Genomic DNA, 27203 nt, shown 5'->3' with positions numbered 1-27203 from the left:
GTCCCATGCCCCTCATGTGAACGATGGACTGCATATCCTGTAGAGTTTGTTGCTACATTATGAGGTATTTTGGGAAATGGCCTTGGGAATGCTTGGAGTAAAAGGCGTGTCTCAAACTTATTTGCCATGGACCTCCCTCCCCCATCAAACAATCCAAGACAGGAAAGATTTTAGCTGAATCCACAGGTGTAGCAGGCATATTTGTCCTCCAGTGTGGAGGAGAGGCCTATTATACTGACTTCACTGGTGGGAGGTTGTCTGGGTCTTTCTTCTAAATCTTTAACCATTATCACTGAAAGTATGTCATGGCCAACTATTATTTAGCTAGAAGATGTCAACACATATGCATATAAAATGTCAAAATTTGAATAGCCATATAAGTGACAGGTCTGTCAGGGTTAAATTTAAAGTCAAGGGGAAAATAGCAATTTAATAATTTAAATTAAATTAAATTTAAATTAAATAGCAATTTAATAAGTTTAAAATGTGACCTTCAAAGAACATAAAGTCCCATTTATTTGTTCTTTTTGGGCCTTTCCTGTTGTTCTCTAAAGTTGTCTGAGTAACAAGTCCAGATGGTCTGACATATATTCATTTTAGACTTTTTTATATATTTTTTATATTTGGTGTGTGTATGTGCATGCATGTGTGTGTGTGCACGCGCAAGTGTGTAGGGGTTGCGACAATGTACATGTGCCATGACTCCTATGTGAGGGTCAGAGGACAACTTTTGGGAATTAGTTCTTTTCTTCCCATATGGGTTTTGGGATCAAACGTAGGTCCCCAGGCTTGTATAGCAAGCAACTTTATTTACCCACTGGGTCATCTGGCTGGCCCTATTTTATGTTTTTAATATAGAGTTTTGATGTATTTCCTAGTCTGGCCTTGAACTGACACTCTCAGTGATTCTCCTGCCTCAGTCTCTTGGGTTGCTGGGACTGCAAGGATATACTACTGTACTTAGCTTGTGATATACAGTCGAGTCTGGTTAGGTCTGTGCTGTGTCTTTGATTCTAACAAGTTTTAGTAGCAGCTTGGGAAAGCCAGGGAATTAGAAACACAGGTTTGATGTTCCTAAGTGACAGAGGATACAGAAGACTACGCAGCTCCCAAGTTCTCTGACTACTGCTGACTTGTAGTATTCCTCTGATATATCTGGTCCCTAGCTATCTGGTTCCCAAAGGCATTTTAGTTGCTGTTCTATAAACCAACCAACCTTCCTTCCTTCCTTCCTTCCTTCCTTCCTTCCTTCCTTCCTCTTTCCTTTCTCTTTTTTTTGAACTTTCTAGTAGCCATGGATAGCTTGCTTGCTTTCTCTTTTCTGAATCAATTAAATTGCTTAATCTGTACATTTTCCTTAAGGTGTCCATACTGTGAAGCAAAGGGTCCAGACAAGGAAAGCAACTATTAGTCCTTGACTCTTGGTCATGAGGAATTGATTGGCTCCCAAGTAGGTAGATGTCAGAGGAGAGTAGAAGAGTGTGTGTGTCTCAGAGTCCAAAGCCAAGTGTCCACAGATCACCGCTGAGGGGAAAGAGGGTGAGGGCGCAGACTGGAAGAAGTGGAAGCCTAACCACGGCCTCACTGCCCTCTTAGCTTTCCTCAGGACTGGTTTTAATTATGAACGTGTGATTCGGATGCGGAGGCCTGAAGCACGTCTCAGTCAGGTAAACTAGGGCACAAGCCATGTGGTGGAAAATGTTCTGAAATGACCCAATGGCCCCATAGGAAGGGGTCAGGCCAGGAGAGATGCCCTTCTAAGAACAGGAGAGGCTGGCATGCCCTTCCTGTGGCACAGTCACACTTTTCTTACAGACACAGATGAGACCTTGCCAGCAGGGACTAACCCATCTCGAGGGAACACAGCTTCCTTCTGGTCCCTTCTCTCAGTTGTCAGTGAAGAAATTTTCAATCCTGTTCAGAGTGAGTCATCAGACATGCCGGAGGCTGAGTTGTTAGGCATTTCCATGAAGGAAACTAGAGTTTATTCTGGCGTCTTTACCCTTCTGAAACGGTGGCTCATTAGGATCATATTACTGGCGTTTTTAAAGTCTGATTTAACCTAAAGAGACCAGTGTGAGAGTTGGAGCCAAAAATCCATAATGCCTGTGTAAGTTCAGAATCCAATGAAAACTCCACTTCCAAGCAATGAATAGGATTATGTGCTCCCCAGATGGCATATCTATTCCATATATGGGCTCCATGCAACTGTCTTATTTTCGCACAAATTTTTGGTTTTGTTCTTCCAACTTAAGTTATTTGCTTCACTGAGGAGACACTCAGGAGCACATCACATTGTCTGCAAATACATTTCTTGAGAGAAGTCAAAGTCAATTTGCAGAGCCCATTGACTCCTACAGAAATCGGAGGCCTGGGAATGTAGCTCAGTGTCAGAGTGCTCGCCTAGCATGTGTAAAGTCCTGAGTTCAAGGTTGGCATCACAGAAAATGAAAAATTAAAAGGAATCTCATAAAGTGTGTACAGTATTTTAGTGACAGTTCAGATATTTCATTCTTACCCATCCCCTTGATATATAAAGTTATTTGGTCCCTTTAGGAGATTTTCTTCATATTGTATTTTTCAAACAGTTTATAAAATAAACTGCACATATTTAAGTATACAAATTGGTAAGAATTGGCATGTGTGTAAAATTGTGAAATCCTTACCCCATTTGTGATAATGAACCTGCTCATAACTTCCTCCATTCCTGCTTTCCTTTTCAATGAACCTGCTCATAACTTCCTCCATTCCTGCTTTCCTCTTCAATGATCTTACTCATAACTTCCTCTATTCACACTTTCCTTTTCAGTGATCTTACTTGTAACTTCCTCCATCCATTCCTTCCTTTCCACTCTTCCTTAGGCAAGCATCACCCTGATTCTGTGGCTCTAGCTTAGGGTGCCTTTTCTAGAGTACTGTGTTCTCCCTGATGAACCGTTTCCTTCATGAAGCATAATGAATTTGAGATCCACCCATGTTGTTGTGTAATCGTTAGTTCATTCTGAGTAATATTTTTGTATGTATAGTCCACAATTAATTTACACTTGCACTTATTTATGACTAGTTAGTTATTTTCCATCTTACTATTTTGAAAAAGGCTGCTTGGAAAACCCGAGGGACAAATGTTTGTATGGCTTACATTTCTCTTGTTTGTATCTGGAATACAATGGAAGAGTTGGTTGAGATTTGGGCACAGGTGTTCAAATCTGCTTTCTTTGTGATACCTCAAAAGTGGAAACATCCCACATGTCTGTAAGCATTTTGAGACAGTTCTAGCCTACTTTGATGAACCCATTATCATTTTTATATGACCTTCATTATCTCTGAAGATAATCTTTCCTCTAAAGTTATCCATCATGGTATAATTACTGGAAGTGTTTTTTATCACTATTATCTTGATTGATTTATGGTCAACTTGACACAAGCTCGAATTATCTGGAATGAGAAATCTAAATCAAGATGTCTTCATTAGATTGCTTATAGGCAAATTTCTAGGACATTTTCTTGATTAATGACAGATGTGGCAAAGCCAAGCCCACGATGAATGGTGCCACCATTGGGCACGTGGTTGGTCCTGAGTTGTGCAAGTAGACTGAACAAGCCAGGGAGGGCAAACCAATACGCAGCACTCCTCCATGTCCTCTGCCTTGATTCCTGCTTCTAGGTTCCTGCTTTGACTTGGCTCAGTGATGGAGAGTCCTAAGCTGAAATACCCCCTTTGCTCCCCAAGTTGCTTTTTGTTACAGTGTTTCATTACAGCAGTAAAAACATAAGTAAGAGACTTACTGTGTCTTTTTAAACTGTTTTGTGTTTAATGTGCTTTGTAATTATATTTCACATGTAATTTGTATAAACAAAGTATTTTCTTGCTGTTTTAAAGACTTCAGCCTGTTAAGCCAGAGGTTTAGGCTGTTCCACTTAATGTCATTACCGATGCTATTAGGTTGGCTTTCTGTATTCCACCCTTCCTCAGTTCTCAGCTGCTTCTTTTTTGTTGGATACATTCCGCTATTCTATTCCGTCCCCTCTTTTTTGGTTTATTAACTACAGCAGCTTTGCTGGTTTTTGTTTTTGTCTGAAGGCTGACAGCATCCGCGTTACTTCACTCTTCTTACACTCCAAGTTAAAGTTATTTTCCCAGAGAGGCCCGCGCACACACCTTGTGGCAGTGATTTTACTTTTCCTCCCACCATCTGATCATCCTGCATAGGCTGGTGTGGTCCATTTGCTTCCAAGTCTAGTAGAAGTTCTGAGCTCTTGAGTATCTTTCTAACAGAAATGGGCCTTCAAGTCATTCCAATACAGATGCTCTATAGCCCTTACCTGGAAGAGCTCTCAACGGGCCAGTGCGTTAGTTTGGAATCACGTTGAGAAGAAAACAGATCCAGAACAGTAACCAAGCAACTAGGGTTTGTAAGTGTCTTGAGGGTAGCTGACGGCATTCGTTCATCTGCGGGAAGGATTCAGAGTAGAGAGCACCGTGGCCCACTTGCTTCCTTTCCTTAGGGCTGTCACCTGCATTCTGAAAATCCTGCTTTTCGTCACTCAGGGTATCAGGGAGGAGGGAAGCTGGACTGACCACTGAGTCTGTTTGTCTTGCTGTCCACATGGACGCATCATTCTAGAAAGAAAGCCAGGAAATGTAGTTGGTTGCTGGTCACTCTAGTCTCCCTGGCATGACTGGAACTCTGCTAATACAACAGGAGAGAGGAGTAATTATCAATGTCTGCCAGACACACTGCTAGCAATAACTCTGTATCTGCCCTTAAGAGACACAAAGTACCTATCAGAGTGGACAGAAAGGAATTTTGCATATGACTGTTTCCCTATTTTATTTACTGCGTCCAGAGTTCTAGTTGCCTAGTATACTCTTGCTCTCTCCATGATGGTTAGCCATCTAGGGCCACTATGCAGAAAGGTCTTTGGTGGCTATGGAGTAAGTGTTCCTGAATCCTAGAAATAAACTGTTTGGTTGTGGGATAGGGTACTAGGAAGAGAGAGTGTGAGGTAGCTACTTTAGGCCACTTCTGTATGTAACTATTCTATAAGTGCCCACTTCATTAGCTCAGATGTCTTCCCTGTCAGGAGATCTTCCTTGATATCAAGCCAGTTGAGATTAATTATTACCTGCTCCCAATTTCCATAGGATTTTTTAATGATAACCTTTGGAGATATAATTCACATACTGTATGAGTTATAGTTGAATTATGACATTAGGTCTAGTTTCTGAATATTCAGAGTTGTACAAAATCACAGGACCAAATTTTAAATATTTCTTTCATCTCAAAAACATCTGCATAGTCCCACATGTACGTCAACCACTAATGTATGTTTTGTATGGAGTGTCCTGTCTGCACATGTCAGGTGGATGATCCAGTGTCCCCTTACAGTCTCTTTCCCATACCTTTGCTGCTCCTTCATCTCCAGACTGAGTTCCTACTTAGCCAGATCCATTCTGTTTTCCTGATCCCAAACATTACATGGTACCCTGCTCTTCTGTGTTTGTTGATAGAAAGGAGAGGGACACGAAGGTGGTAAGCCATTAGGCAACTAATTTTGAGATACATTTTCTTAATCTACATGAGTTGATTGCATCATTGCCTGTAGAACAATGGATGCATTGCCTGACCAGGCATATTTAGAGTACACAGGCGTCTCCAGTCTGCCCGCTCTTCCTTTCAGGTCTTCTCCACCCCTGAGTCAGTCCGACGGGAAATGCATGTGGCAGAAGAGAAAACACTTGATTATCCCTAATGTCTCTCAGCATTCACAAGTGAAAAGGATGAGGCCCCTGGCATTAGTAGTGGGATTTAAATGGATTTAGGAACTGAGGCTGAAACAGGAGCCTAATTAGAAGATTCCAGGGTCACCATGTCAGTCCTCACCTGTCCACCAACAGACAGCCTGGCCACAGCTCTCACTTCAAAGACTCCGCCTGTTGGTCTCATTCGTATTGCTTGCCCCTCCACTCTTGAGGGAAAAGTTGGCTGTGCCTCATAGCTTAATGTACCTCCAGCTGGGTACAGATTGTGGGCAAAGGTTCAGCTCGTATCTGGCCTCAGAGAAAAGCTACTAAAAACACAGAGCATGAGATTAATTATGTCCTTTTAAAGGGAAAAATATTTTTAAAAAGAAAAAAATCATGTTGGATAGAAAGTTTGTTCTCTCTCTCTCTCTCTCTCTCTCTCTCTCTCTCTCTCTCTCTCTCTGTGTGTGTGTGTGTGTGTGTGTGTACACAGAAGTGTGGAGGCCACAGGACAGCCTTGGATGTCATTCTTTGGCTGCCATCGAGTGTTTTTGAGCAGTGTCTTCATTGGCCTGAAGCCTACTGATTCAGCTAGACTGGATGCCCAGCAAGCTCCAGGGATCTGCCTTTTCCTGTTTCCCCATTGCCAGGATTACAAGTGAATGCCACCACATCCGCTTCTTCTCTTTTTCCCCCCGACCCCTTCCCGTTATCATCCCCCTCCCCTTCCTCCTCCTTCCTCCTCATAGCTCCATCATTGGCTCATAGCTCCATCATTTGCTTCATCACTGGCCATCAGTCATCTTCATGGCCTAGTCATTCTCTTCGTCTTTGAACTTGGATTCTGTATGTTGAACTCAGGCCCTCATGCTTGCAAACACTTTACTGACTGAGCTATCCCACCAGCTCCATGTTACCTTAGTTTTAACTGCCCCCTTTAAAAATAAAAAGAAAGGACATGGATAAGTAATAAAAAAAACCCTTCCTGTTCCTGTAGGTGAGATCTTATAATGATTCTTTTCTGTCTATGCTTAGGACACAAGTCCCTGAACACTTACTAAGCTGAACACTCTTCTTGGCTAGTCCCATTTAGCAGGATTACATGGCTAGTTCACATCTTTAACCTGCTTCATTTCCCATATGGGATGAGTCCTGTACACTTGGCACCTAGAGCGGGTAACGTCTAAAGCTGTCTGGGGAAGCTGAGGACAGGTTAGGAGCTAATGCAGTTGATCACCCAGAGTCGGTTGCCGTCCCTGCATCCCAAACTGTCCTACTTAGCATCTCTGTAGCTGTGGCATCCTAGGTCACAGAGCATTTTGTAGCAGCCCCACTGCTTCTCTTTGCCCCGGACCATCTGTGGGCATGTGTGCAGGGCTATTGCTGGATTTGGGGAGCCAGAGACAGTAGGGAAGAACACAGAGAAGAGATGGAATTTGGATGGTGAGAGTCGAAGGCTGTGTTAGTCCTTCGACTACGTGGAATAGAGTCTTATGTTCTTTGTGGACTCTAGACCATTGTTTTCATTACTTGGGCCATTATTTCAGGCGGCAACACACAAAGGTCATTCCATACGGTTGAGTTTTAATTAAGACCCGCCACCCCCACCCCTAGTTAGCTTTTGGATGAATTTGTTCTTATGTCAATAACCCATCCATATTTTGTTTCAGACATCAGTGTGACGTTAGCTCAAGAAATTTCTTAAAATAATCCAGATTTTAAATTATCACCACCAGATCCTTTTTTTTTTTTAAAAAAAAATTCATTTGTAGCAAAGAAACCCTGTTTCACCTTAAAGGTAAATAGCATCTAATTTCTAAAATGTCTCAAGATATGAAAACATGATTTTAAATAGCTTCTGTACCCTGAGAAAGAAAAAGATTGCTAAGCAACCATATATGCTTCAACCCTAAATGCCATCAGTCCATGAGGCAGGTAAGGCCAAGCCTTGTCATGGTGACTTGCTTATGGTGGGCGGCATTCTTAGAAAGCGGGAGGCCTCTGGACGTGCTACCCTGTGACACCATGTGTGCAGTAGAGAGCTTGCTCTGCATGGTCATCTTGTCTCCTATTGCGTTTAACTGGATCTTGTGTGTTTGAGTACGGCAAGCTGATGGTTCCAGTACCGTCCATACCTAAATTTAAATGGATCACACGAGAGAGCGATGTGGCCTTACAAACAAACACCACCTGTGAGGTCAAACACGTGCACAGAGACAGAAGGAAGGGAATCCTGAGGTCAGCACATGTTGACTTCACTTGACAATATAAGTGACATATTGTGAGGCTGGTCTATTCATAAGCTATGGGTGGTTTCTGCTCTTACTGGCTATTAACGGTATAATATTCTGAATTGACTATTACAAGATCACCAAGTGCTTCCTTAAGGTTCTGATGTCAGGAAACTCTATTGTAGGTCAGAATCTCATGCTCAACAGGCCTGGCATCCCAGTCACTGGGCCACTAACATGTGACTCATAGCTTACTCTGGTGGTAGTGAGTCCTTCCGTGGTCCTCTGTCTACAGGTCTCAAACTTCACTTGGACTTTTCCTTGCTAATTCTCAGAGTGGAGTGCTGACACCAGCCTGGTTCTCTGTCTTTCCTGTTGTCCCTGATCCTGCAACAAGCAAAACTCATGCCATTGGTTTTTGTTTTGATTTCTGGTGTTCACTTTCTCTTTATCCCAGATAACTTTCCCTGTATCTCTCTTCATATCTAAGGTCAAGACTTTCTGAGTGACCGTGATTGTGAATCTTATATATTCATAATACTCATCTATTACAGATTCATAATTATTCATATATATATACATATATACATATATACATTATTGGCATGCATTATAACAACAATGGTGAATAAAGTACATAAAAATATTTAATGACATGCTTCTCATTATGTTGGGTAGAAAAACAATTTAAAAATTACTATGGTTCTATTTTTTTGAAGAAACAATGTATAGTACAAAAAATAAAAAATAAATACTGAAAACAACCACGATAAATGCTACTAGTGTATGCAGCTGGACTCGAGGCTTACTTATGTACTGATATTTTATGAGGTTGGGCAGTTAATATGTTTGGCTTTAATGATAAGCACAGATTAATAAAACGCATCTAAGTCAGGGTACTTTACTCCATCCTGAAGAAAAATGTTGTAACTCCAAGTGCTTTCAACTAGCTCTCACAATAACTTCTCTATCTAGGTATTTAGAGAACACGGATGTGTGTGTGAGGCACTGAGGTCCAGCACGATGCATTTTCGACTCTGCTGTGACATAGTGTGGATGCCTTCGCAGAGAAAGGCGGCCATTGTTTCTGGTGACTATATCATAGACAGGAAATGACCTCTTGACTGTGCTGTCACTGTGGAGTCCTCATATCTTGCTTTGTGGTTTATTTCTCCACGTCCACTCTTCCCAGCACAAAGAGGATGTATTTGGGAACCACTGAAACAGCTTCTAAAGTATGGATTAGACAATACTCCTTGACCCTGCTGCCCTAATTTAGTGTGAAGCAGAATTAAACAGTAGAAATGGAGGAATTTCCTTAGAAATAGCAAAATAAGAAGGGAATTGTTTGGTTATACAGTAGACTCTGAAAGGGCCGAGGAGAGGATTGAAAGCAGCTATGAAGCACGCATGTTGTTTTTAGTGATATGTGAGCCTAGGGAGCGCAACAGCTGTGTTGTTGTTGGTTTTTTTCTTGTGCCAACTTTCTCGGTTTGATTGATATTTTTTTCCTCTCTGACAGCTCACTGTGCTGATAAATGTGTCCATGGCCGCTGCATCGCTCCAAACACCTGTCAGTGTGAGCCCGGCTGGGGTGGGACCAACTGCTCCAGTGGTGAGTGCCCATCTGCCATTGTCTGTCTCCGGGGGTTGTTGTGTGGGCCCCTTGTCTGCGGGTTACTCTAAGCCAAAGTTCCTGTCTCCATCCCAGGCAGAGGGCCTTGTGGATTGCAAATCTACCTCACCCATGCTGTTCCTCCTAGCTCCATGCATGTAGCACAGAGAGCACTGCGCTTAACAAAACTCCAGCATACATTGTGGCTGTCTTCATTATGAGAGAGTTACAAGCCTAAAATAATGTTTTCTAGGTTCTAAGAAGGCTGCACTCAAGGTCCCTACTTTCAGGATCACGACATTGGAATGATGGAATGTCACAGAATACAGTTACTGTCATACATTTTGCAGCTAAAATTTCAGTGTCCTGGCAACTTGTTGCTGCGTGCAAAATTGTGCCTTTTTCTTCACGACTTAAAAATATAAGAGGAAATGGAAATACAATACTGTATTGCACTAAATAAATAAATAGTTAAACTCATCCAAGAGAAATAATTGTTTTCCAAAAGTGAGCCAGTTCTTCTAACCTTCTAACAGCCCAATGGCGTTTTTGAGATTAGTCTGGAAGAATTTTGAGTTGCCCAGTTAAACTGACTTCTAAGAATTTTACTTGCTTTCTTTGGAATTGGGAAGATTTTTTTTTTTTTTTATTTTACTAAGAACACCTTTAGACTTAGGATTTCTTGGCTGTCCCTGAAGCTGCATCTCCTGGGGGAAGCCTTTGTGCACAAAACATTCAGTGTCAAGAGCCTGCTTACTATAACTTTGATAGGGAATATGAGAGAGGTGTGTGTGTATGTGTGTGTGTGAGAGAGAGAGGGGGAGAGGGAGAGAGAAAGAGAATAAGAGCATATAATGAATGTGTATGAGTGGGTATGTGTGTGTATGAGGGTGTGAGGGTATATGTGAATGTGTGAGTGTGTGAGTGTGTGTGTGTGAGGGTGTGAGGGCATTTGTGAATGTGTGAGCGTGCGAGAGAGTGTGTGTGTGTGTGTGTGTGTGTGTGTGAGGGTGTGAGGGCATTTGTGAATGTGTGGGAGTCTGCTCCAGTGGGTAACTGTCTTTCAGAGTTTTGTTCCACTTCTCATGGAGAGCAGGGAGGCAGGGTGGGCACTCTGTCCACATGCAATTGAGGCAGAATGTTTGGGATGTGGGATTTGGCTTGTGTCCATTTTCCTGGCTGACTGACCGCAAATATGAGACCACTTTCATTAACTTTTCTAACTTTAAACCCAGTTGTACCTAGACATTTTGAAGAAAAATATTATTGTAAAGTGGGAAAGGGGGAAATGGCTGGGTTCTTTATTTGAAATGGGTTTCTTACTCAGCTCAGGGCAGGAGGCTGTGGAATGATTTCAGCTGCTTTTTCTCCTAAAAATTGGAGACTACCTCAAGTTAAGGGCTCAGACTAGAGGGCATTTGTGCACAAAACAGAAGCCTACAAGAACTTTAGACTCTTTAAAGCTGACTTTGCCTTTGAGAAAGTAAAAGGTTGCTCTCTGTGTTAGAGTTTTCTGACTCCAATGAAGACTCCAATATTCTGAGATCATACGATCTAACAATAAAACGTGATAATTAAGCAACTTTTAGTTTATTCTCTACAATTCATGTTCGGGCTTTGTAACAAACAAAATTATAAATAAATGTGAACAGATTTCTGAAGCCTTTAAAGATGCTCCAAGAATAACATTCCTGACACTTTTTAAACCCAGAGCACAAAGAGGCTAAGAGCACACTCTGCTTTGAGAGAAGGCAGGAGCTTGGTTCTCGGAACCTGTCTTACAACTACCTGTAACTACAGCTCCAGGGGCTCTGATGCTCTCTTGTGGCTTCCATGGATATCTGCACTCAAATGCAGAAACCCCGTGGCGTGCGCTACACACACACACACACACACACACACACACACACACACATGCATGTGCATGCTCCCTTCCACCCATCGTGTTGATGTGAGAAGAGCATGCTGACTCTGAAGTCTATGTGTGAGGAAACACCAGGACATAGACTGGGGACTGGATATCCTCCGAATCCTCTGTCCTTAAATCCTTAAATACCTGGTGAGTTTGGCAGGACTGAGAAACTGGCATTAGCACATCGGTATCAAGCAAATCCCAGATGCCCTGTGTTAGTTTCCTCGTCTTCCATACATTTAGACAAAAACGAAATAAGATAGTGGCGTGTGGTAGTGATGGATTTTTGTTTTCTTTCTGCTATAGGCCCTCTTGGTGCCACACTGTACTAGGTTGTCCCAGCTCCCCGCTCTCTTCTGTCTGTGTGGATTTCTTGGTCTGTCCTTGTTTGGGTGGAGGAAGACGGTGAGAATGTCATAGGATATCCAGTCTGCATCTATGTCCCTGGTGTTTGTCACACAGACTATAGTCCACTCACGCCTGTGCACTGAGCAGAGTCCTACCATCATTCTGTCACAAAAAGGAAGAGGTTGTCGGCTGCTGGCTGTTATCAGTGGAAGCTACTCATGCAACAGGAGCTTCTTGCTGCCCTCAGGACTCTGAAGGAGGCACAGGTGCTAGAGAAGTCACTGCTGAGCTGACAGCCTGGGGCCAAGAGTCCAACCCTCCTAACCTTCTTCGGTGTCTTCCCAGTGCCCTCTACTGAAAATGCTTAGTCTTCAACCAGGGAGCAAAGGAAAAGACTCACAGCTGCTTTTGTGGGACAGGCAGTGAGGGCTGCATTTTGAACGGGGAGGCGATGCACTGGTAACTCCTGGGTTGGCTCAGTTACTGTCTTCGTGCTTCTGCACACTTGAATTCCTCTATTACAACCCAATGATTCTGTCTCCCCTCCTAATTTGACAGAGCCCCCATTTCACAAACGAGAATGTTTTCACCACCCTCTCCTAATAAGGAGAATGTTGTATCCATTGCTGCCTACTGTACACCTTTCCAAAGTTAGTCATGGCTCTGCTGTGTCCCCTGAATGCTACAGTTCACTTGAAGCACTTTATACCTAAAATAAAACAATAATCGGATAGCATGAAAATAAACATGTGGACAGGGACTCAGCAAACAGAAAATTACCAAAAGCTGCTCCTCGCCTTTCCTCAGCGATTGGCCGCATAGCCCCAGCCATGACGTCCTCCTCTCCTGTTCTTGGTTTCCATCTCTCTCACCCAGAACCTCAGCTGCTTGAGGTTTGTTAGCCACAGGAATGGCTCAAGTCTTCATTGCTGAAAGGGTGGTGCTCCCTTTTGTCCCCCACTCCCTGTTTGCGTGCTGCCGTTTTCTATTTCCCTCGCCACAGGCATGGGTACACGATATAGGTTCTTCCCATTCCCCGTGTTCCACCCAGGGAAAATGTCCTCCAGGCTCTCTGTCTAGCAGCAACCCAGTATCCCCTTTGATAATCAGAGTCAGGTGACGACAATACAGTAATAACGATCACACACACAGCTCTCATTTTCTTTCTTCTCAGAAGACGTAGGAAGCCAAGAGAGATGGACATTTTCAAATGCGAGGTTTTCAGATCTTTGCGTGAGATCCGATAGGACTGGTTACCATGTCAGTGGAGAGTGGGCTTCCCTTCTGAGAGGCAGCCAGTGTGTGTCCAGCTCCCAGTGAGGCAAGTTGAAGGATTGTTCAAAGTCAGTTTCCTCAGAAAGCAATCCTGATGTATTTGACTAGAAACTTGATTAAAGTGGGTTTTGGAAAAAGCCCACGCATATTTCTCTTTCACTGGCATCCAAATGTGTACCCCTGCCCGTATGACTGAGTGATGCTAATTCATTTACCTGCCTCCAACTTCCTTCTCCTCTTTCCTCCCCTCATCAATCTATCTGTCTAAACATCGGTCCTCTCTTCCTCCGCCCCTCCCACTGGGTGGTAGCTGCTGGAGGCAGGGCGGGAGATCCAGGTTTTATTAATATGTTTGTCTTCATCGTACTTGGCAAGTGGCTGAGATTATGAGACTGAATGAATTGTGTGAGTCTGAGAAGGTCATTCATGTGTTCACTTTGAGGACTTATTCTGAATGATTGCAGTGTGCAGAGCATTGTACTGGATGCTGGGGATAACGGAAAGCAATGATGAGTGGTTTACTGATCTCACAGAGAAAAGCTGAAATAATAGACCAAGGAAAGATATTGGGGCTGGGTAAGGTCGGCAGGATTCTGGAAGGACAAGGGCAGGCAGGGTTAAAAGTTGTGCCAGGAACAGAGAGCAGACATGAAAGACTGATCGAACACAGACTACTAGAAACTATTACTTCTAGAAACTTCTCTGAGAAGCCATAGAGAAGGAGTAAAGAAATGAAGAAGTAACTGTACACTCAAGAGAAGGCTTTGTTGACTTTCTCAGGGGCTCTGAGACAGTAGACTCAGGTGAGAAAGGAAATCAAGTAGTTGGGGAAATGATGACTCCAGATCGCAGCTAGGACTGGGACGGGATCCCAGCTCTGGGGTGTGTGTGTGTGTGTGTGTGTGTGTGTGTGTGTGTGTGTGCACCTGTGACTATAGAGAGCACTGGCTCCCTGGTGACCAGAGTTACAGGTAGCTGTAAGCCACCTGTCATGAGTGCTGAGAACTGAACCTAGGACCTTGGCAAGGATCCTGCCCTTCATTGCCCAGCTCTCTCTCCAAGCCCTCAATAGCATGCTTATGCACTTCCCAGAGTCTTTCTTTCTTTGCGTTGCAAACCCTCTACCTTCACTATGGGGTGTAACCACGCTTTTGTTTTCTGAACCTATAGGATTTTCTTTATAATTTTTAAACAACTGTCGAGACATTTATTTCTCCTTCGGCCACAAGGTACAAGTGGAAGTCCCAGATGAGCCAGCAACCAATAAACAGATACGAAAGCTTGTCCCTCAAGCTCCTTAATTTCAAGATTAAAACCAAATGGAGGGAGAACTGGAAATTAATTTTGGTCCCCAAAACTCACGAAGGGGTTTTGTTTGGTCACTAATGGCATTTCTGATATGCGCAGACAGTAAAAACGTGCCTTGAAGGCAAGGCTGGCATCAGCATTTCCAGGTGCGGCGCGAGGAACACGAGGGACCCTGTGAATTAGGGAGGCGTGCTGTGCAGCAGGGAGCAGTAAGATGCTGCCTGCAGGGTGTTCGAATGGAGGAAACTGTCTGAAAGAGATTACAAGGCACAATTTGTAAGGGACACAAAGCTGACATGTTCCCTAGCAAAGTCTGTGGTATAGATCTATTACCCAGACACAATGGTGCGATCGATGTTGTCTGAGGAGAGGAGGCCCTGGGAGCCCAGCCCCCAGAACCAGTAGTTAAGATGCCTTTTAGCCATGTCAGAATCACTTTAGCAATCAGTTTGATGGAGCGGCCAGAGCATGAGATCATTGGATTCACTGGAGTGAGGGGGCAGATACTGATGAGAGGTGGGAAGAGAAGAATGGTCCATCAGAACCAACTGAAGGCTACTCACTGATGGACCATCATCTGTGTGATGAGCACACACAGAAACTGCTAATTTTGTTTTTCTAAAGGAACTACTACCTGAACTGAGAATGCCATCCCCCACCACTCTCCCAGTCCGACCCAACTCTAGGTCTTATCCTTTCCTTGTGTTTCTGGGTGTCGCTTCCTTAATGTTTAAGCTAAGAATAAGGTTATCTACTCCATAGTCACGTGAGGATTAAACAATGAAGACATGCCGGCCTTCAGCAATGTGCCTAGCATCATCATAAGGACAAGTCAAAGATGCGTGCTGTGCTTTTGCAACAGCCATTGCTTCCACAGATGCTGTGCCTGGCATCATCATAAGGGCAAGTTAAGGATGCATGGGATGCTTTCGTGACAGTCATCACTTTCATACTCACTTGGTCTTAGGACCATCAACAGATGGAGCAGCCAGCCCCTTCTGATGGCTTGTCTTGCTCAGTAGGCCATGCCTCTCTTTAACAGGACCTCCTGTCAATAGGGCTTGCCAGGACATTCCTGATACAGAAGCCTTAGAGAGGTGGTTTTGTTTTATTTTTGTTTTTTAATTTATTGCTTTGTTTGTTTTACATTATTTCCAACCTCTGATAAAGGTCATCTGTACAAGATACATGCACATCTGGTTTGTCCTATATGGGACACATGACTATTACAGATGCTCATATTGCTTGTGCTAGCTGTGCTCAGATGCAATGGCTGCAAGAAAAGACTGGGCTGTCATGCTGTTTAACTCAGCACCACATGGTTTATTAATCAAAAAAAAAAAACCCCACTTTATCCAATATCCATTTTCCAGCAAATCTTGTTGGCTTAGCTACAAAATCTAACATTTGTTCCCTGTTTCCGCTGCCGTCATCCCCTTCCAAGGCATCGTCCTCTCTTCGTGGGTAATGGCAGTAGTGTCCTTGCTGACTTCCCCACTTCTCCCTCAGGCCTATCAAGAATCAATTTTCTGTCTTGAGGCCACAGTGACCTTGTGAAAACATGCTTCACAGCAGGCTGCTACCGTCCCTAAGCTCTGTGCTTCTCAGTGTAATCCAAATAAACTCCATGATCCACTAAGTCGTGCATGATCTGCTCCCATCCCCCAACTTTTCATCCATATATACCATCTAAGGTCTCATACTGCTCAGCACTTGCCTTCCAGTTCCAGGACGTACTGGTTTCCTCTCTGCGTTTGCATTTGCTGTTTGCATACTCAAAGGGTGTCTATTATTGCTATCACATTTCCCTTTCGACTTTTAACAAAAATGGTCCTCCCTGAGAATGTTTGCCTTGTTTACTTGTTGGTTGTTGTCTGGTTCATCTTTCCCTCTAGGTTGTAAGCCCCATAAAAAAGTACAGGTTTAGAAAAAAAAAAAAATCGAAAGTTCAGGTTTTGGTCTGTTTAACTCACTGTCATCTAGCTTCATTCTGGGCATACTGTAACATTCAGTAAATATTTGTAGATGGAGGAAATAAAGGCATAAATGTGCCAGAAGCAAGAATGGATACACCTGGTAGTTGGAGATGGCATTCTGTGTCTTTCAAGACGCTTTCTACTTAGAGAAAGAACTGATGGCCACTTTCAGGAATGAACAGACAAGGCATCTTCAGGAATTAAGAAAGAAGTAGCCAAAGGTCTGCCAGTGATAGGGCATGACCTGGAGCCTTTCATTCTGCTGCCTTAAGGGTGCAGACTCCTGTGGCTTCAGGATTCACTGTTGGTCACGTGTAGTGTAGACTGTGGTCCCCAGAGACAGCAGGGGCTTCCTCCTGTATACTGATAGCTGAAATAAAACTGTAAGAGTCAGGTGAGGTATACCAGATGTATGGGAGTGTTTTCTTCTCCAGAGAGATGTCTACACCCTGATGTACTATAAGCACCAAGGATTTCTGACGTGGAGATGCGACTTTTGAATGATGGGCCGAGGACTAAGAAAATTGGCTAAGACAGCCTTTATGTGAATGGAGAATGTCTACTAATCTACTTCCTCCTCAGTTTTTTGCTATTTCTTCCTTATGGAGAAGATTCTATAAGGTGATAGAATTTAACTGTTAATATATATCCAATTGGAGTATCAACAGCAAGAAATTAGGCAAAGACATTCAGACTACAAATTATTCTAAAGCATACAGCAGTGAATAGAATTTCATTAACCTTTTTAGACTCTCCTCTTATCAAATAAATAGCAAGGAATAGCTTAGTCCATTTTCAAAAAAACATATTCAGATAGGGAGCTGAAATATTGGTTCATCACAGACCTTTGTAATTTTCTTTGTTTAAACCTATTAGAAGCATTTCCCTACTGCAGTAATGTGTTAGCTGCCTGCTCTGCTTTGGGTGAAGTGATGATGGGTGCCAGGATGGTCCTGCGGGTTCGCTGGTTGCCTTCTGCTATTGTCTAGGCCACTGCTGATTCAGGTTGATCCATGTGTATTTACACATATATCGTACGTTGCCCGAAATAATGTGTTCTTGATTGTTTTACAACACAGTGGGTTTCCTGGCTAGAATCAGTATCTTGTTGGTGACTGTGTCAAATAATCCTTGTTTAAATACTCAGAAAATGCCTGAAAGCAAACTCTAAAAAGTCACCTTTTTTTTTCTTTTTCTGATAGAAAAACAATTTTAATTTGTAGAAAACCTGAACATTTGTGATTCTGCCTGGAACAAATTAGGAACACAAGATATATAAAACTAATGAAGGTAGGAAATAACAAAATGAGAACATTTATCTCACTTACGGAGACTAGTCCAGTGGATTATATAATAGATATTATAGGAACATAGCTCTTGGCTGAGGAGCAGATAGTTTTAGCTTAGTGTCTTGTAAAAACTGGATAGTTTCACCATTCATTACTGATGCATCAAACTAACGAAGGCAACATCAAAAAAAGTTATATTTCAATGTACTAACACTTTCTCCAGTTGTCAGAAACTAAATTTTCTTGAGGAAACCTTATTAAAACTTTCAAGTCTTTCAGTCAGTATCGATGGTCTGGGCCTAGTTTTTTTTTACTGTAGGGTTCCAGACAGATCATTTAAGGCCCTTACTGATGCTTAGCCTCATATCCAAAATAAGATGGTCTCTGCACAATGTGGAACTTGCATATGTAATCATTCAAACTCATCTTAAGCTCCATCTCCTCATTGTAGCCCTCTCTCCCCTTCCTTTCTCCCTTTGACCAATGATTCCATGATCAGAGGTGCGGATGGAACCAGGCCTTCTCTTCAGAATCCTGTGCTCTTTATTACCAAGTATACATATTCTTATGTGATAAATCTCATTGTGGTCTTGCCTCTTCTAATATATAATAAATTTTAGCCATAGGTTTTTGCCTTAGTCAGGAGTAAGTAGTATGGGCTCAATAACAAGAACTTGGTAGCTACAGAAGATGTCTAACAACCTCTTAATAAAGCAAAAACATTTATATATACACATGGCATGACTTTATAGCACAAGTTTCTATGTAAAAGCTCCCCTGGTTATTATTCTCTTGACATCAGGAATACATGTAATCCCCTCCAATCTTTACATACCCCCTTTATATCCTTGAGATTTTCCTGCACTGTGGATATAGTCATCAAGACGTTCTCACACAGACACTAACATTGTGTTTAGATATATTAAGGTGTAAGCATTTCTTACCCTTTCTTTCTGGTTTGCGGCGTGAGATAATCCTACAATGAAATCGTAAAATCACAGCCTAACCTTTAACAAGAAGGGAGAGTCATTCTCAGCCAGTGACTAAATTAATCTGGGAGGCACTGGGCGGCTTTCCACGCTGATGGCTGGGATTGTCAGCCTGTGGAGAGTTTTTTTTCTTCTATGTGATGGGCACAGGGTTCAGCACTTTCAGGGGACCTGGAAAATGCATTTTTATTATTCTTTTTCATGGATGGAGACACTTTACAAAGTTGTTTTATTTTGAAAGCTGCTTGATGTTTTGAATGAGGCTCTTTTCTTCTGCATCAGCAAAGGGGATGATGCACCAAGCATGTTAGCCTGAAGCACAAGGAAGGAAATCACAGGAAGTTGAAAGCCTGAGATGGAGGAGGCTTAAGAAGAAAGGGTGTGTGTTTCCGCAAGAACTGTGCTTTTCTATCCTTTGAGACAGCAGGAAATTATTTTGGTGTCTTTTGAAAAATACTCCATAGCGAGAGTTCCTTGAAAGTGGCTTATTTGTACTTTGCCTCTATATTAGAAGATTCATGTGGGGGTGGGGGAGAGGGGTTTTGTAAATTTTCTTCCCTGTTAATTTCTCTCTTGGCCACATATTTTTTTTAAATGTTTAAACGCATCCTCAGCCAATCCTCATGCAAAACCGCTTAAGTCAGGGCGCTGATCTGTGCCTTAATAGATACTTGACATTTCCTCGTTAAGGGTCCTCAGAGCCTCCTTACTTCAAGCAGTAATCCTGGTGAGGCTGGTTGTGTAGCACAAGCTGACATCTTTCAGCATGATGAGTTGGAGAACTAAGTGCCAATGTGTTTTTATACACACACACACACACATACACACACACACACACACACACACACACAAGTGTGTCATAGAAACATTTCTCCAAGGCTGTTGACTCCATGAAATCCCACAATTACACTTAGATCCCAGAGGCATTAAAATAAGATTTAAAAAATAATCCTGGCCTGGGGCTGAGGAGGTAGGCCAGTTAGTAAAGTGTTTATGTAGCCAGCCTGAGGAATTGAGTTCAGTCCCTAGAATCTGCATAAAAGGAGCTAAGCTTGAAGGGTATGCTTGGAACCCCAGTGTTGGGTATAAGGAGACTGCTAGTCCTGAGTTCACTAAGTAACCAGCGAGCTCACTTAGTACACTTAATAAGTTCTAGGTCAATGAGAAACCTTGTCTGAAAAAAAAAAAGTGCTTGGCACCTGAGATGATGACACCCATAGTTATCCTCTGGCCTTCACATGGCACCTGAGATGACACCCACAGTTATCCTCTGGCCTTCACACGGCACCTGAGATGACACGCACAGTTATCCTCTAGCCTTCACACACATGTGCATATTCACACACACAAATTCAGGTTGGTTCAGTTTATTTAGGATTGTTGGATGTAACACAAGCACACACAACTGGATGCTTCTGCCAGAGTATAATTCTGAACCAATTTCCCAAGAGCAGGCCTTCATAGGTCAAGATGTGTTTCAGAGTCTCTTTGGCAGTCTTAGTTGGCGAACCAGGGTCATAGATAAAGAGGTTAAATCAAGTCAGTGGAATTGCCTGGTACCTGCCAATTTGATGAGACTGTCTAGACTTTATTTATGCCAACCTGTTTCTCTGTGCTGGGGTGGAGATTACAGTGGAATTTGCCTCTTTCTCTTCTTATGTTTATGAAACCCCTGTATGAATCTCGACTGGTGGACATACAATCACCAAGTAAGAAGTGTCTAAATATAGGTGTTTTGCGTTGTTTTTTGATGTGTGTGTATTTATTTTTTCATCTTTGTCAGTTTTATACCGGCATAGAATGAGTTTCAGTCATGTGGCCCCCCACTGATCTGTGTCATTCTCTCCTCACATTGAAACGCCTCTTCTAAAGCAACTCCCCCCTTTCATGTCTTCTTGTTGCATGTGACCCACCTAGTGTAATTAGAGTTGCTTGTAGGCGTGTGTGTGTGTTGTCATTGGAGAATGAGAAATTTATCAGTGGCTTTGCCACTGAAGAAAATGCACTCCTCACCCAACCATTAGTTGCCGATAGTCCCTCTGTGAGGATGTGTTTATGATCCTCACAGATGCACAGGTATGCATATCTGTGGTTTATAGGGAACTATATCTATGGTGAATTCATCATGGTGCAGCAAATATGTCATATCCACAAAAAATGTCTTCTTGCTGCCCGTCTCCCGCTCCCTTGGCCCTTACATTCTTTCCACCCCACCTTCTGTGATGTTCTCTGCGCCTTTGGGGAGGTGAAAAGATGGCCCATCAGTCAAAGGCGTCTGCATTAATCTCTACTCAGTTCAGTAAGATGCTTCCCCGATGAAGGCGGAGGACAGAGTTAAGCTGTGGATGTAAACATTTGTGTTTATTGAAGGCAGTTTGGCATCATGATCATTTAGCAAAAACAATCGTAGTAGGTCCCTCACCTGTGACTTTTGAACTCCCCAGGCATGAGCTCTTGACCAGGTTTACAGTATTAGGTATGAGTTTTCTAGGTTTACGGTACTAGGTATGAGTTCTAGGTTTACGGTACTAGGTATGAGTTTTCTCTTGTGGCATAGTAGACCCAGTTTTAAATTACCATTTATAAATAACCCATAAGGCAGTACTTGCTTTTCCTTTTAGAGTTGCTGGATAACTTATGTTTGGAATTTACATTGTGAGAGTCAAGTTGACCTGTAGGGTGTGCACACCCTGAACACACAACACAATACAGACCAGGGCAGGGGCATGCTATATTCTAGCTTCATAGACAGCAGGGATGCTTCCCTAGGGCACTCACATCCCCAGGACCAGGTATTCCAATGTGTGGGATCAGAGAGCTGCTACTCAAATCTCGGTGATGTCACAGGTAAAAGTGCCCTTTGTATCATATGTTCTGCTGTCTCCATTCTGAGAAAAGAAAAGGAAACATACAAAATCTGAAGACTTGCCGAGGTCCCATAGCTGTATGTACATGTGGTCCAGCTAGGGCCCCAGGCGTATTAATATAAAATGGTTATAACCACTCCATGTCCCAACCGGTGATCAAAAACTTCTGCAGCAAGACAAACTTGATGGTAAATATCACCTCAGGACAAAATGATTTCATCTCGTCCTCTCTGCCTCCAGGAAAAATAGTCCTGATATCAGACAATGCATTAATGTTCGTATTCCTCCTGCAGAGAGCCTCCTGCTTTGGCATTTTCATTTGCCCCCTAATTGTATTCTTTCATTGATTTTTTTTTATCTACATGAAGACAAGAGATGCTAAACAGCATCTCCATTTGCTCAAAGACTTTTCTAAAGTCGGCCTCATTTTTAATACATGAGAGGCTGTGTGCATGGTGGGTAGTTTCTATAATTGCCAGTCTGATGAACCTGCTGCTGTAGGCCTGAAGTTGGAGAACTGTCATTCTAGGCAAAATCCAGTATTACTTCTCAGGTAAGGAGCTGTGTGACCTTTGTCCTGAGACGCTGGTTTCACAGCAGGTGCCCTCTGCTTGTGTGTTGGTGTGATGGAAGACAGCAGCGTTCCAAACACTGGCTTGAGTTGAGCCCTTGCTTGCAGTTCAATGCTAAATGACTTTGGGCAAATTTCTGTCTGAGTCCATGTTGCAGAAATGGGATAATTCTGCCTATCTAATTGAGTTACCATAAGGTTTAAATAACTTGTCTCCATTGTGCCCGTCATAATGCCTGGCACCTGTGAAGAACTTAGAAATGCCCCTCCTCTCTCCAACACGATCTCTATCCCCTGTGCCTGAAAGCTGGGCTCACAGTTCGAGATAGCTTAGGGGAGAATAATGCACCTAGAAGATTTGGATGGCTTAATGGGTGGCTCAACTTGGAAGTTGTAGCTCTTTACATCCACAATCATGTTCATTCATTTCCTTTCTAGTCTTTGAGGGTGGTTTGTACGTTAGCTGCCACGCAGACCTAGTTTTCGGGTTTGTGTGCTTCTAAAGATAAACACCAAAATGTTTTCTTTCAGTTTTTAAACTTTCCTTTGATTTACAAGTACTAACTAGTATTCATTAGTTAGTGTCCAGAAGAATGGCTTTCCCCCCTGACATTTTCATGCACATATAATTGTGCTTTGCTCTTGTGTCCCCAGTATCATCTGCCATAGTTGACTTCCCTCCTCTCTGAGAACAGTGGCCCCTTTATTTCTGTGGACACATGTCAATGTTCTTTCACAGTGAGTTTCCAATTTCTTACTGTGTAATATGATTGTCACCTTACAGGGGATCCTTAAATTGACGATCTCCTGCATTTTATTCCCTTTGAGAAACATTCCGTGTGCTCACTGTTTCGACCATTGCCTAGCCTCAGCTCTCCTAAACACTAAGTTGATTAGCCCCAAAGAATTTCTTACCTAGTGGCTATCAGCGATCTGCCCTACAGCAATGGATCATATTAGATAAAACATATTTGTAGGATTATTCTATGCACCTAAAAAACACCATTTTAACGCCACAGGCAGAATGGCCCCATGAAAGGTACTTGTAGACAGTGTACAGAAATCCCAGGCAGGGTTTGAAACTGATGTCACATCTTACTGTTATGGTGCTTTCCAACTTTTTATTGGAGTGCACTAATCCTTGGTGTGTGAAATGCAGGAAGGGCACTAAGCTTACCAGGATGGTAAAGTGTGCAACAGATAAAATACCCCTTAAAACATGGTGGATTATTGCTTGCTTTTTCTCTTAGTGCCTAGAAGATATGTATTAGAAAATGTGAGGAACCCAGCAACATCAGGAAAAAACATGCATCAGCTAAGCCCCACACGTGCCCCCTGGTGACATGTTACTGTGGGGACCACTAGGTTCTCTGGCTCTCCTGCTCTCCCAGATATTGCATCCAGCCAAATGCTCCCACTGATATTTTACATTTTAAACTCAAATTAATGGCAGTTTCATCTAGTTTGCTGCTAAAATTGGATCACATGATTTATATTGTTTTTAATCTACTTTTTATAATTATGATATTGCCAAGATTCTAGTTCATTAGCTATTCTCTATATAATTTTTAATTGTGCACAGTGTTCTGAAGTATAATTATAGCTGGGTTATTTTTTCTTCACTAGTCTCCTGTTCCTGGATAATTAGATTATTTCTAATTTTTTTATTATAGAGAATACTGAGATAAACATCATTATAATGTGGGAAGAGTAAAACGTTATGATTTGGGGCACAGGTTCTGGAGATGAGCGCTGTGTGCTGGATGCCTCACAGCCTGTAACCCCGAATAAGTCACCCGGCTCTCAACTCGATCATCTATGAAACAGCAACAAGAGTGATGCTTACTTTTCAGGGTCTCTAAGCTAATCCATCTCAGGACTGTAGAGCCCGTGAACACACAGGTGTATTTTTGTTTAGAGCTTCCCTAAACTGTGTGATCAAAGACGGTGCTTGAACTGAAGATAACTGGTCAAATTCTGCATTCGTGTAAAGGAACATCTCTGCTTTTGGTCAAGACAATGCCAGCTTCTTCTAGATGTGGTAGAAATCGGAGAAGAAGCTGCCTTTTGGACTGTGAGCTACATAACTCCCTAGGACACACGTAAGAGTAGATGTGCTGGCAGAGGGTAACATTTCAAGGGAATCCCAATCGTGTGTAGGCTAGGGCTTCTGTGCTCTCTTCATTCTCCTCGATTGCCTTCAGACTTCTGGGTGTAGGTAGGCTTTGCCCTCATCCACAGCACATGTTCACCCAGTGCCCACACTGCGGGGTCTGTGTATCAGTGACGTTGTAGGAAAATACAGCCCAAAGCAGGGAGACTGTCACTTCAAAGCATGCCACAGTGCTTAGACAGAGCCAGGAAATTAACCATGTCGGCATGATAATGTTTCTTTGAAAGCCTGCAACTCTTTCCCCACCCCGTGGTAATATTATCAATTTCTATTATAAATTCATTTCTATCATAAGGGAAGTCTTAAGGTTTTCCTTCCTTTTTCTTCCCTCCTTTCTATTTTTGCTCAAATCCTAAGAAAGGAGGGTTGGTTTCTTTCTGCCTGGTTTTCTGGGAAAATGTTGAATGGGATGTGGGAAGGCTCATGGAGAGGAGAGATGGGTCCTGTTTCCTCAGCACCTCTTTGTCATTTTGCCACCATTGTGCATTTATCAAATACATTCTGTGATGTGCATGTGCTTATCCACAGTTTTACCACAGCGTCTCAGTGGGGGAAAAGGCCCTACAATAATTTATCACAGGCTTTAAAGGTGTTTTAAAATATAACCTTGGTATCTTTATAAAGAGACTATTATAAGCTAAAATTGCCTTTTGTGTCTGCAAGCTTCCATCTTTTTGAAAATGGGAGGGGGCAGGTTTTTGGCCCAGTTATGGAAACTTTGAAGAGGGTTTAACAAAGAAAAAAAAATACAAAGTTCTACAGAATTGCTATGAGTATCTGAACCGCAGCTTGTAGTTCTCTGAATACCCAGGTCAACAGCAGGAGAGATGTCTCAGTCAGGAAAGTGTTTGCTGTGTTAGTGTGGGGACCCGAGTTCAGATCCCCATGTTAGAAGTCAGATATGGCAGCAAATGCCGTATTCCTAAAGCTGAGGTCATAGAGAGAAGGGATCTGGGGGCTCACTGGCCAGTCAGTCTAGTCAGTCTCCAGGAGATCCTGTCTCATAAACTAAGGTTGCACAACAGAGAATAACCCCAGTGCACAAACATGTGTGCCCTACTCCACGGAAACCCAGAACAGGGTAAGGGTACCTTCATGAGTCAGGAAAAAGATCATTTGTAACAGGATAGGGATCTGATTTTCCTGGGATTAAGGCAGAGGAAATGGATTAGAAAAAGGGATGTGGATTCGTCTTGGGTAGAATGATGACTTCTCTCACTAGTGATGATGGATGAGATAGGGAACAAGTTACACAGAACTACGGGCTTTACTTTGGATGCCTTTAAAAACGGGATACTCTTGTCTCCGCCCGAGATAACTAAGAGGGTAAGGCGTGTGTGTACAGTTTTAGGATGTTATGGTTTTCTTTTAAGACTGAACGCTGGGATTTTTAAAATTCAGGGTCCTACACTGCGGGCAGCAGAAGAAAGGACTGATATGAATAATAATTAGGTTTGGATCTCATTTTAGAGTTACCACCTCATCTTATTTCGTGAAAGAAGATTGTGAGCTCGTAGGTAATTGCTTCCCTCATCTGCTTTAAGTTCAATAATTCTCGCTCATTGTTTTTAATTCTGTTAAAGAGTGTTTATTAAAATACTAATGAGACCAAAGCCGTGCTGATTAAAAATGGCATTATTCGTTTAAACCTTTTGATATTATGAAATCCATGGTAGATTATGCTGTCAGAAGATGGAGCCTACACTTCGGGTGACTCGCTTGCCATATGCTTAGAATATTGCTTTCTTCACAGTATTATTTCGGGTATTATATATAAAAACATATATACATGTATGGTTTTTATACATAAAGGCAATTTGCCCTAAGAGTTTTCGATGGAGTGTGCAGTCCTGGTAATGGCTGTGGTATCTAATAAACAAATGAACGCGGATTTGTACCGTGCAAGGTGTGTTTGTATCCTCCGTAGGTTTTAGGATGGCTGTGGTTGGGGTTGTTTCCTTCCACTGATACCCCTCCCTCACTGACCTCTGACCCCTAACAGCCATTCTTCTTATTCAGAGTCGCACTTGGAATACATCTTTCAATTTCTATTTTTTTCCTTTCTGTTTTGTATGGTTTCTTGTCTCGGTTATCTTTTTGTTAGTTGTCTCTTTTCAGTTGTAGGTTGGATGTACTTTTCAAGTAGGCCACTATTTTTATCCTGCTTTTTCTTTGGGAGGTCCTTGGGCTTACCCACTGACATACATTTTGACCCGTGTCTTGAAAATCCAGGCTGTCAAAAGGCCAATCAGATCTTTCACACCCCAGCTTCTGGTCCACCCCCACCCCGCACCCCATTTCTTTAATTGTTACTGGCTGGGTTCCAGTGCCTCCTACCCGTCTGAGCAGTTGCTGCTATTCACGCTCTGTCCCTTTGCTGTTCCTTGTCAGCCCCTTACCACCTTTCTCTCGCACCAAGGGTGGCTCCATCTTTCCTTGCCTCAAATCCTTCAACTGCAGTTCCTCGTACAAAGGATGCTGTCCAAATTTTAGCAGGCATGATACCTCTGTACAAACTGCTCATTTCCAGCTTCCCTCCCAGCCTCTGCTCCCTGTTCCTGCCTTCACAACTTTCACTAGCCCATTCATTATCGCGACCACATCAAAGTCTATATTCTGGGCTTAGGGAACAGGAAGAGCAAAGCCCGGAGCTGGGAAATAATATGGTGATGCTTAGCAGTGGGGTGATGCCACAAATGGTGCCTGGTGGGTACCAGGGACTGTGAGCAGCAGCTTGTGCCATGCAGCTGTTGATGCTGCAGCCTGGATGCTCAGTGTAAGAATGGCCATCCAGAGATGTAGTGTAGTTGGTATTGGCAGAGTGGTTGCTTAGCATTTGGGAAGCTTAATTCAGTCCCCAGCATGGCATCAATCTGGTTGTGGTGGCTCACACCTGAAATCTC

At 42.8% G+C, this 27203-nt stretch overlaps 1 protein-coding gene across 1 annotated transcript in view; it reads left to right on the top strand.

The window, feature by feature from the left end:
• Positions 1-27203, top strand: part of LOC121443641 (multiple epidermal growth factor-like domains protein 10) — a 152435-nt gene that overhangs the window by 68405 nt on the left and 56827 nt on the right. Inside the window, exon 5 of the mRNA XM_041645466.1 lies at positions 9500-9592. Coding sequence (XP_041501400.1) covers positions 9500-9592 — 93 coding nt within the window. The remainder of the gene's footprint in view (positions 1-9499; positions 9593-27203) is intronic.

This window comes from Microtus oregoni, unplaced genomic scaffold, assembly GCF_018167655.1.
Source record: "Microtus oregoni isolate MIOR12 unplaced genomic scaffold, Mior012 000110F_ref0000174, whole genome shotgun sequence".
Classification (NCBI taxonomy): Eukaryota; Metazoa; Chordata; class Mammalia; order Rodentia; family Cricetidae; genus Microtus; species Microtus oregoni.
The sequence above is the reverse complement of the archived record's forward strand: the minus strand, read 5'-3'. Positions and strand labels throughout refer to the sequence as shown.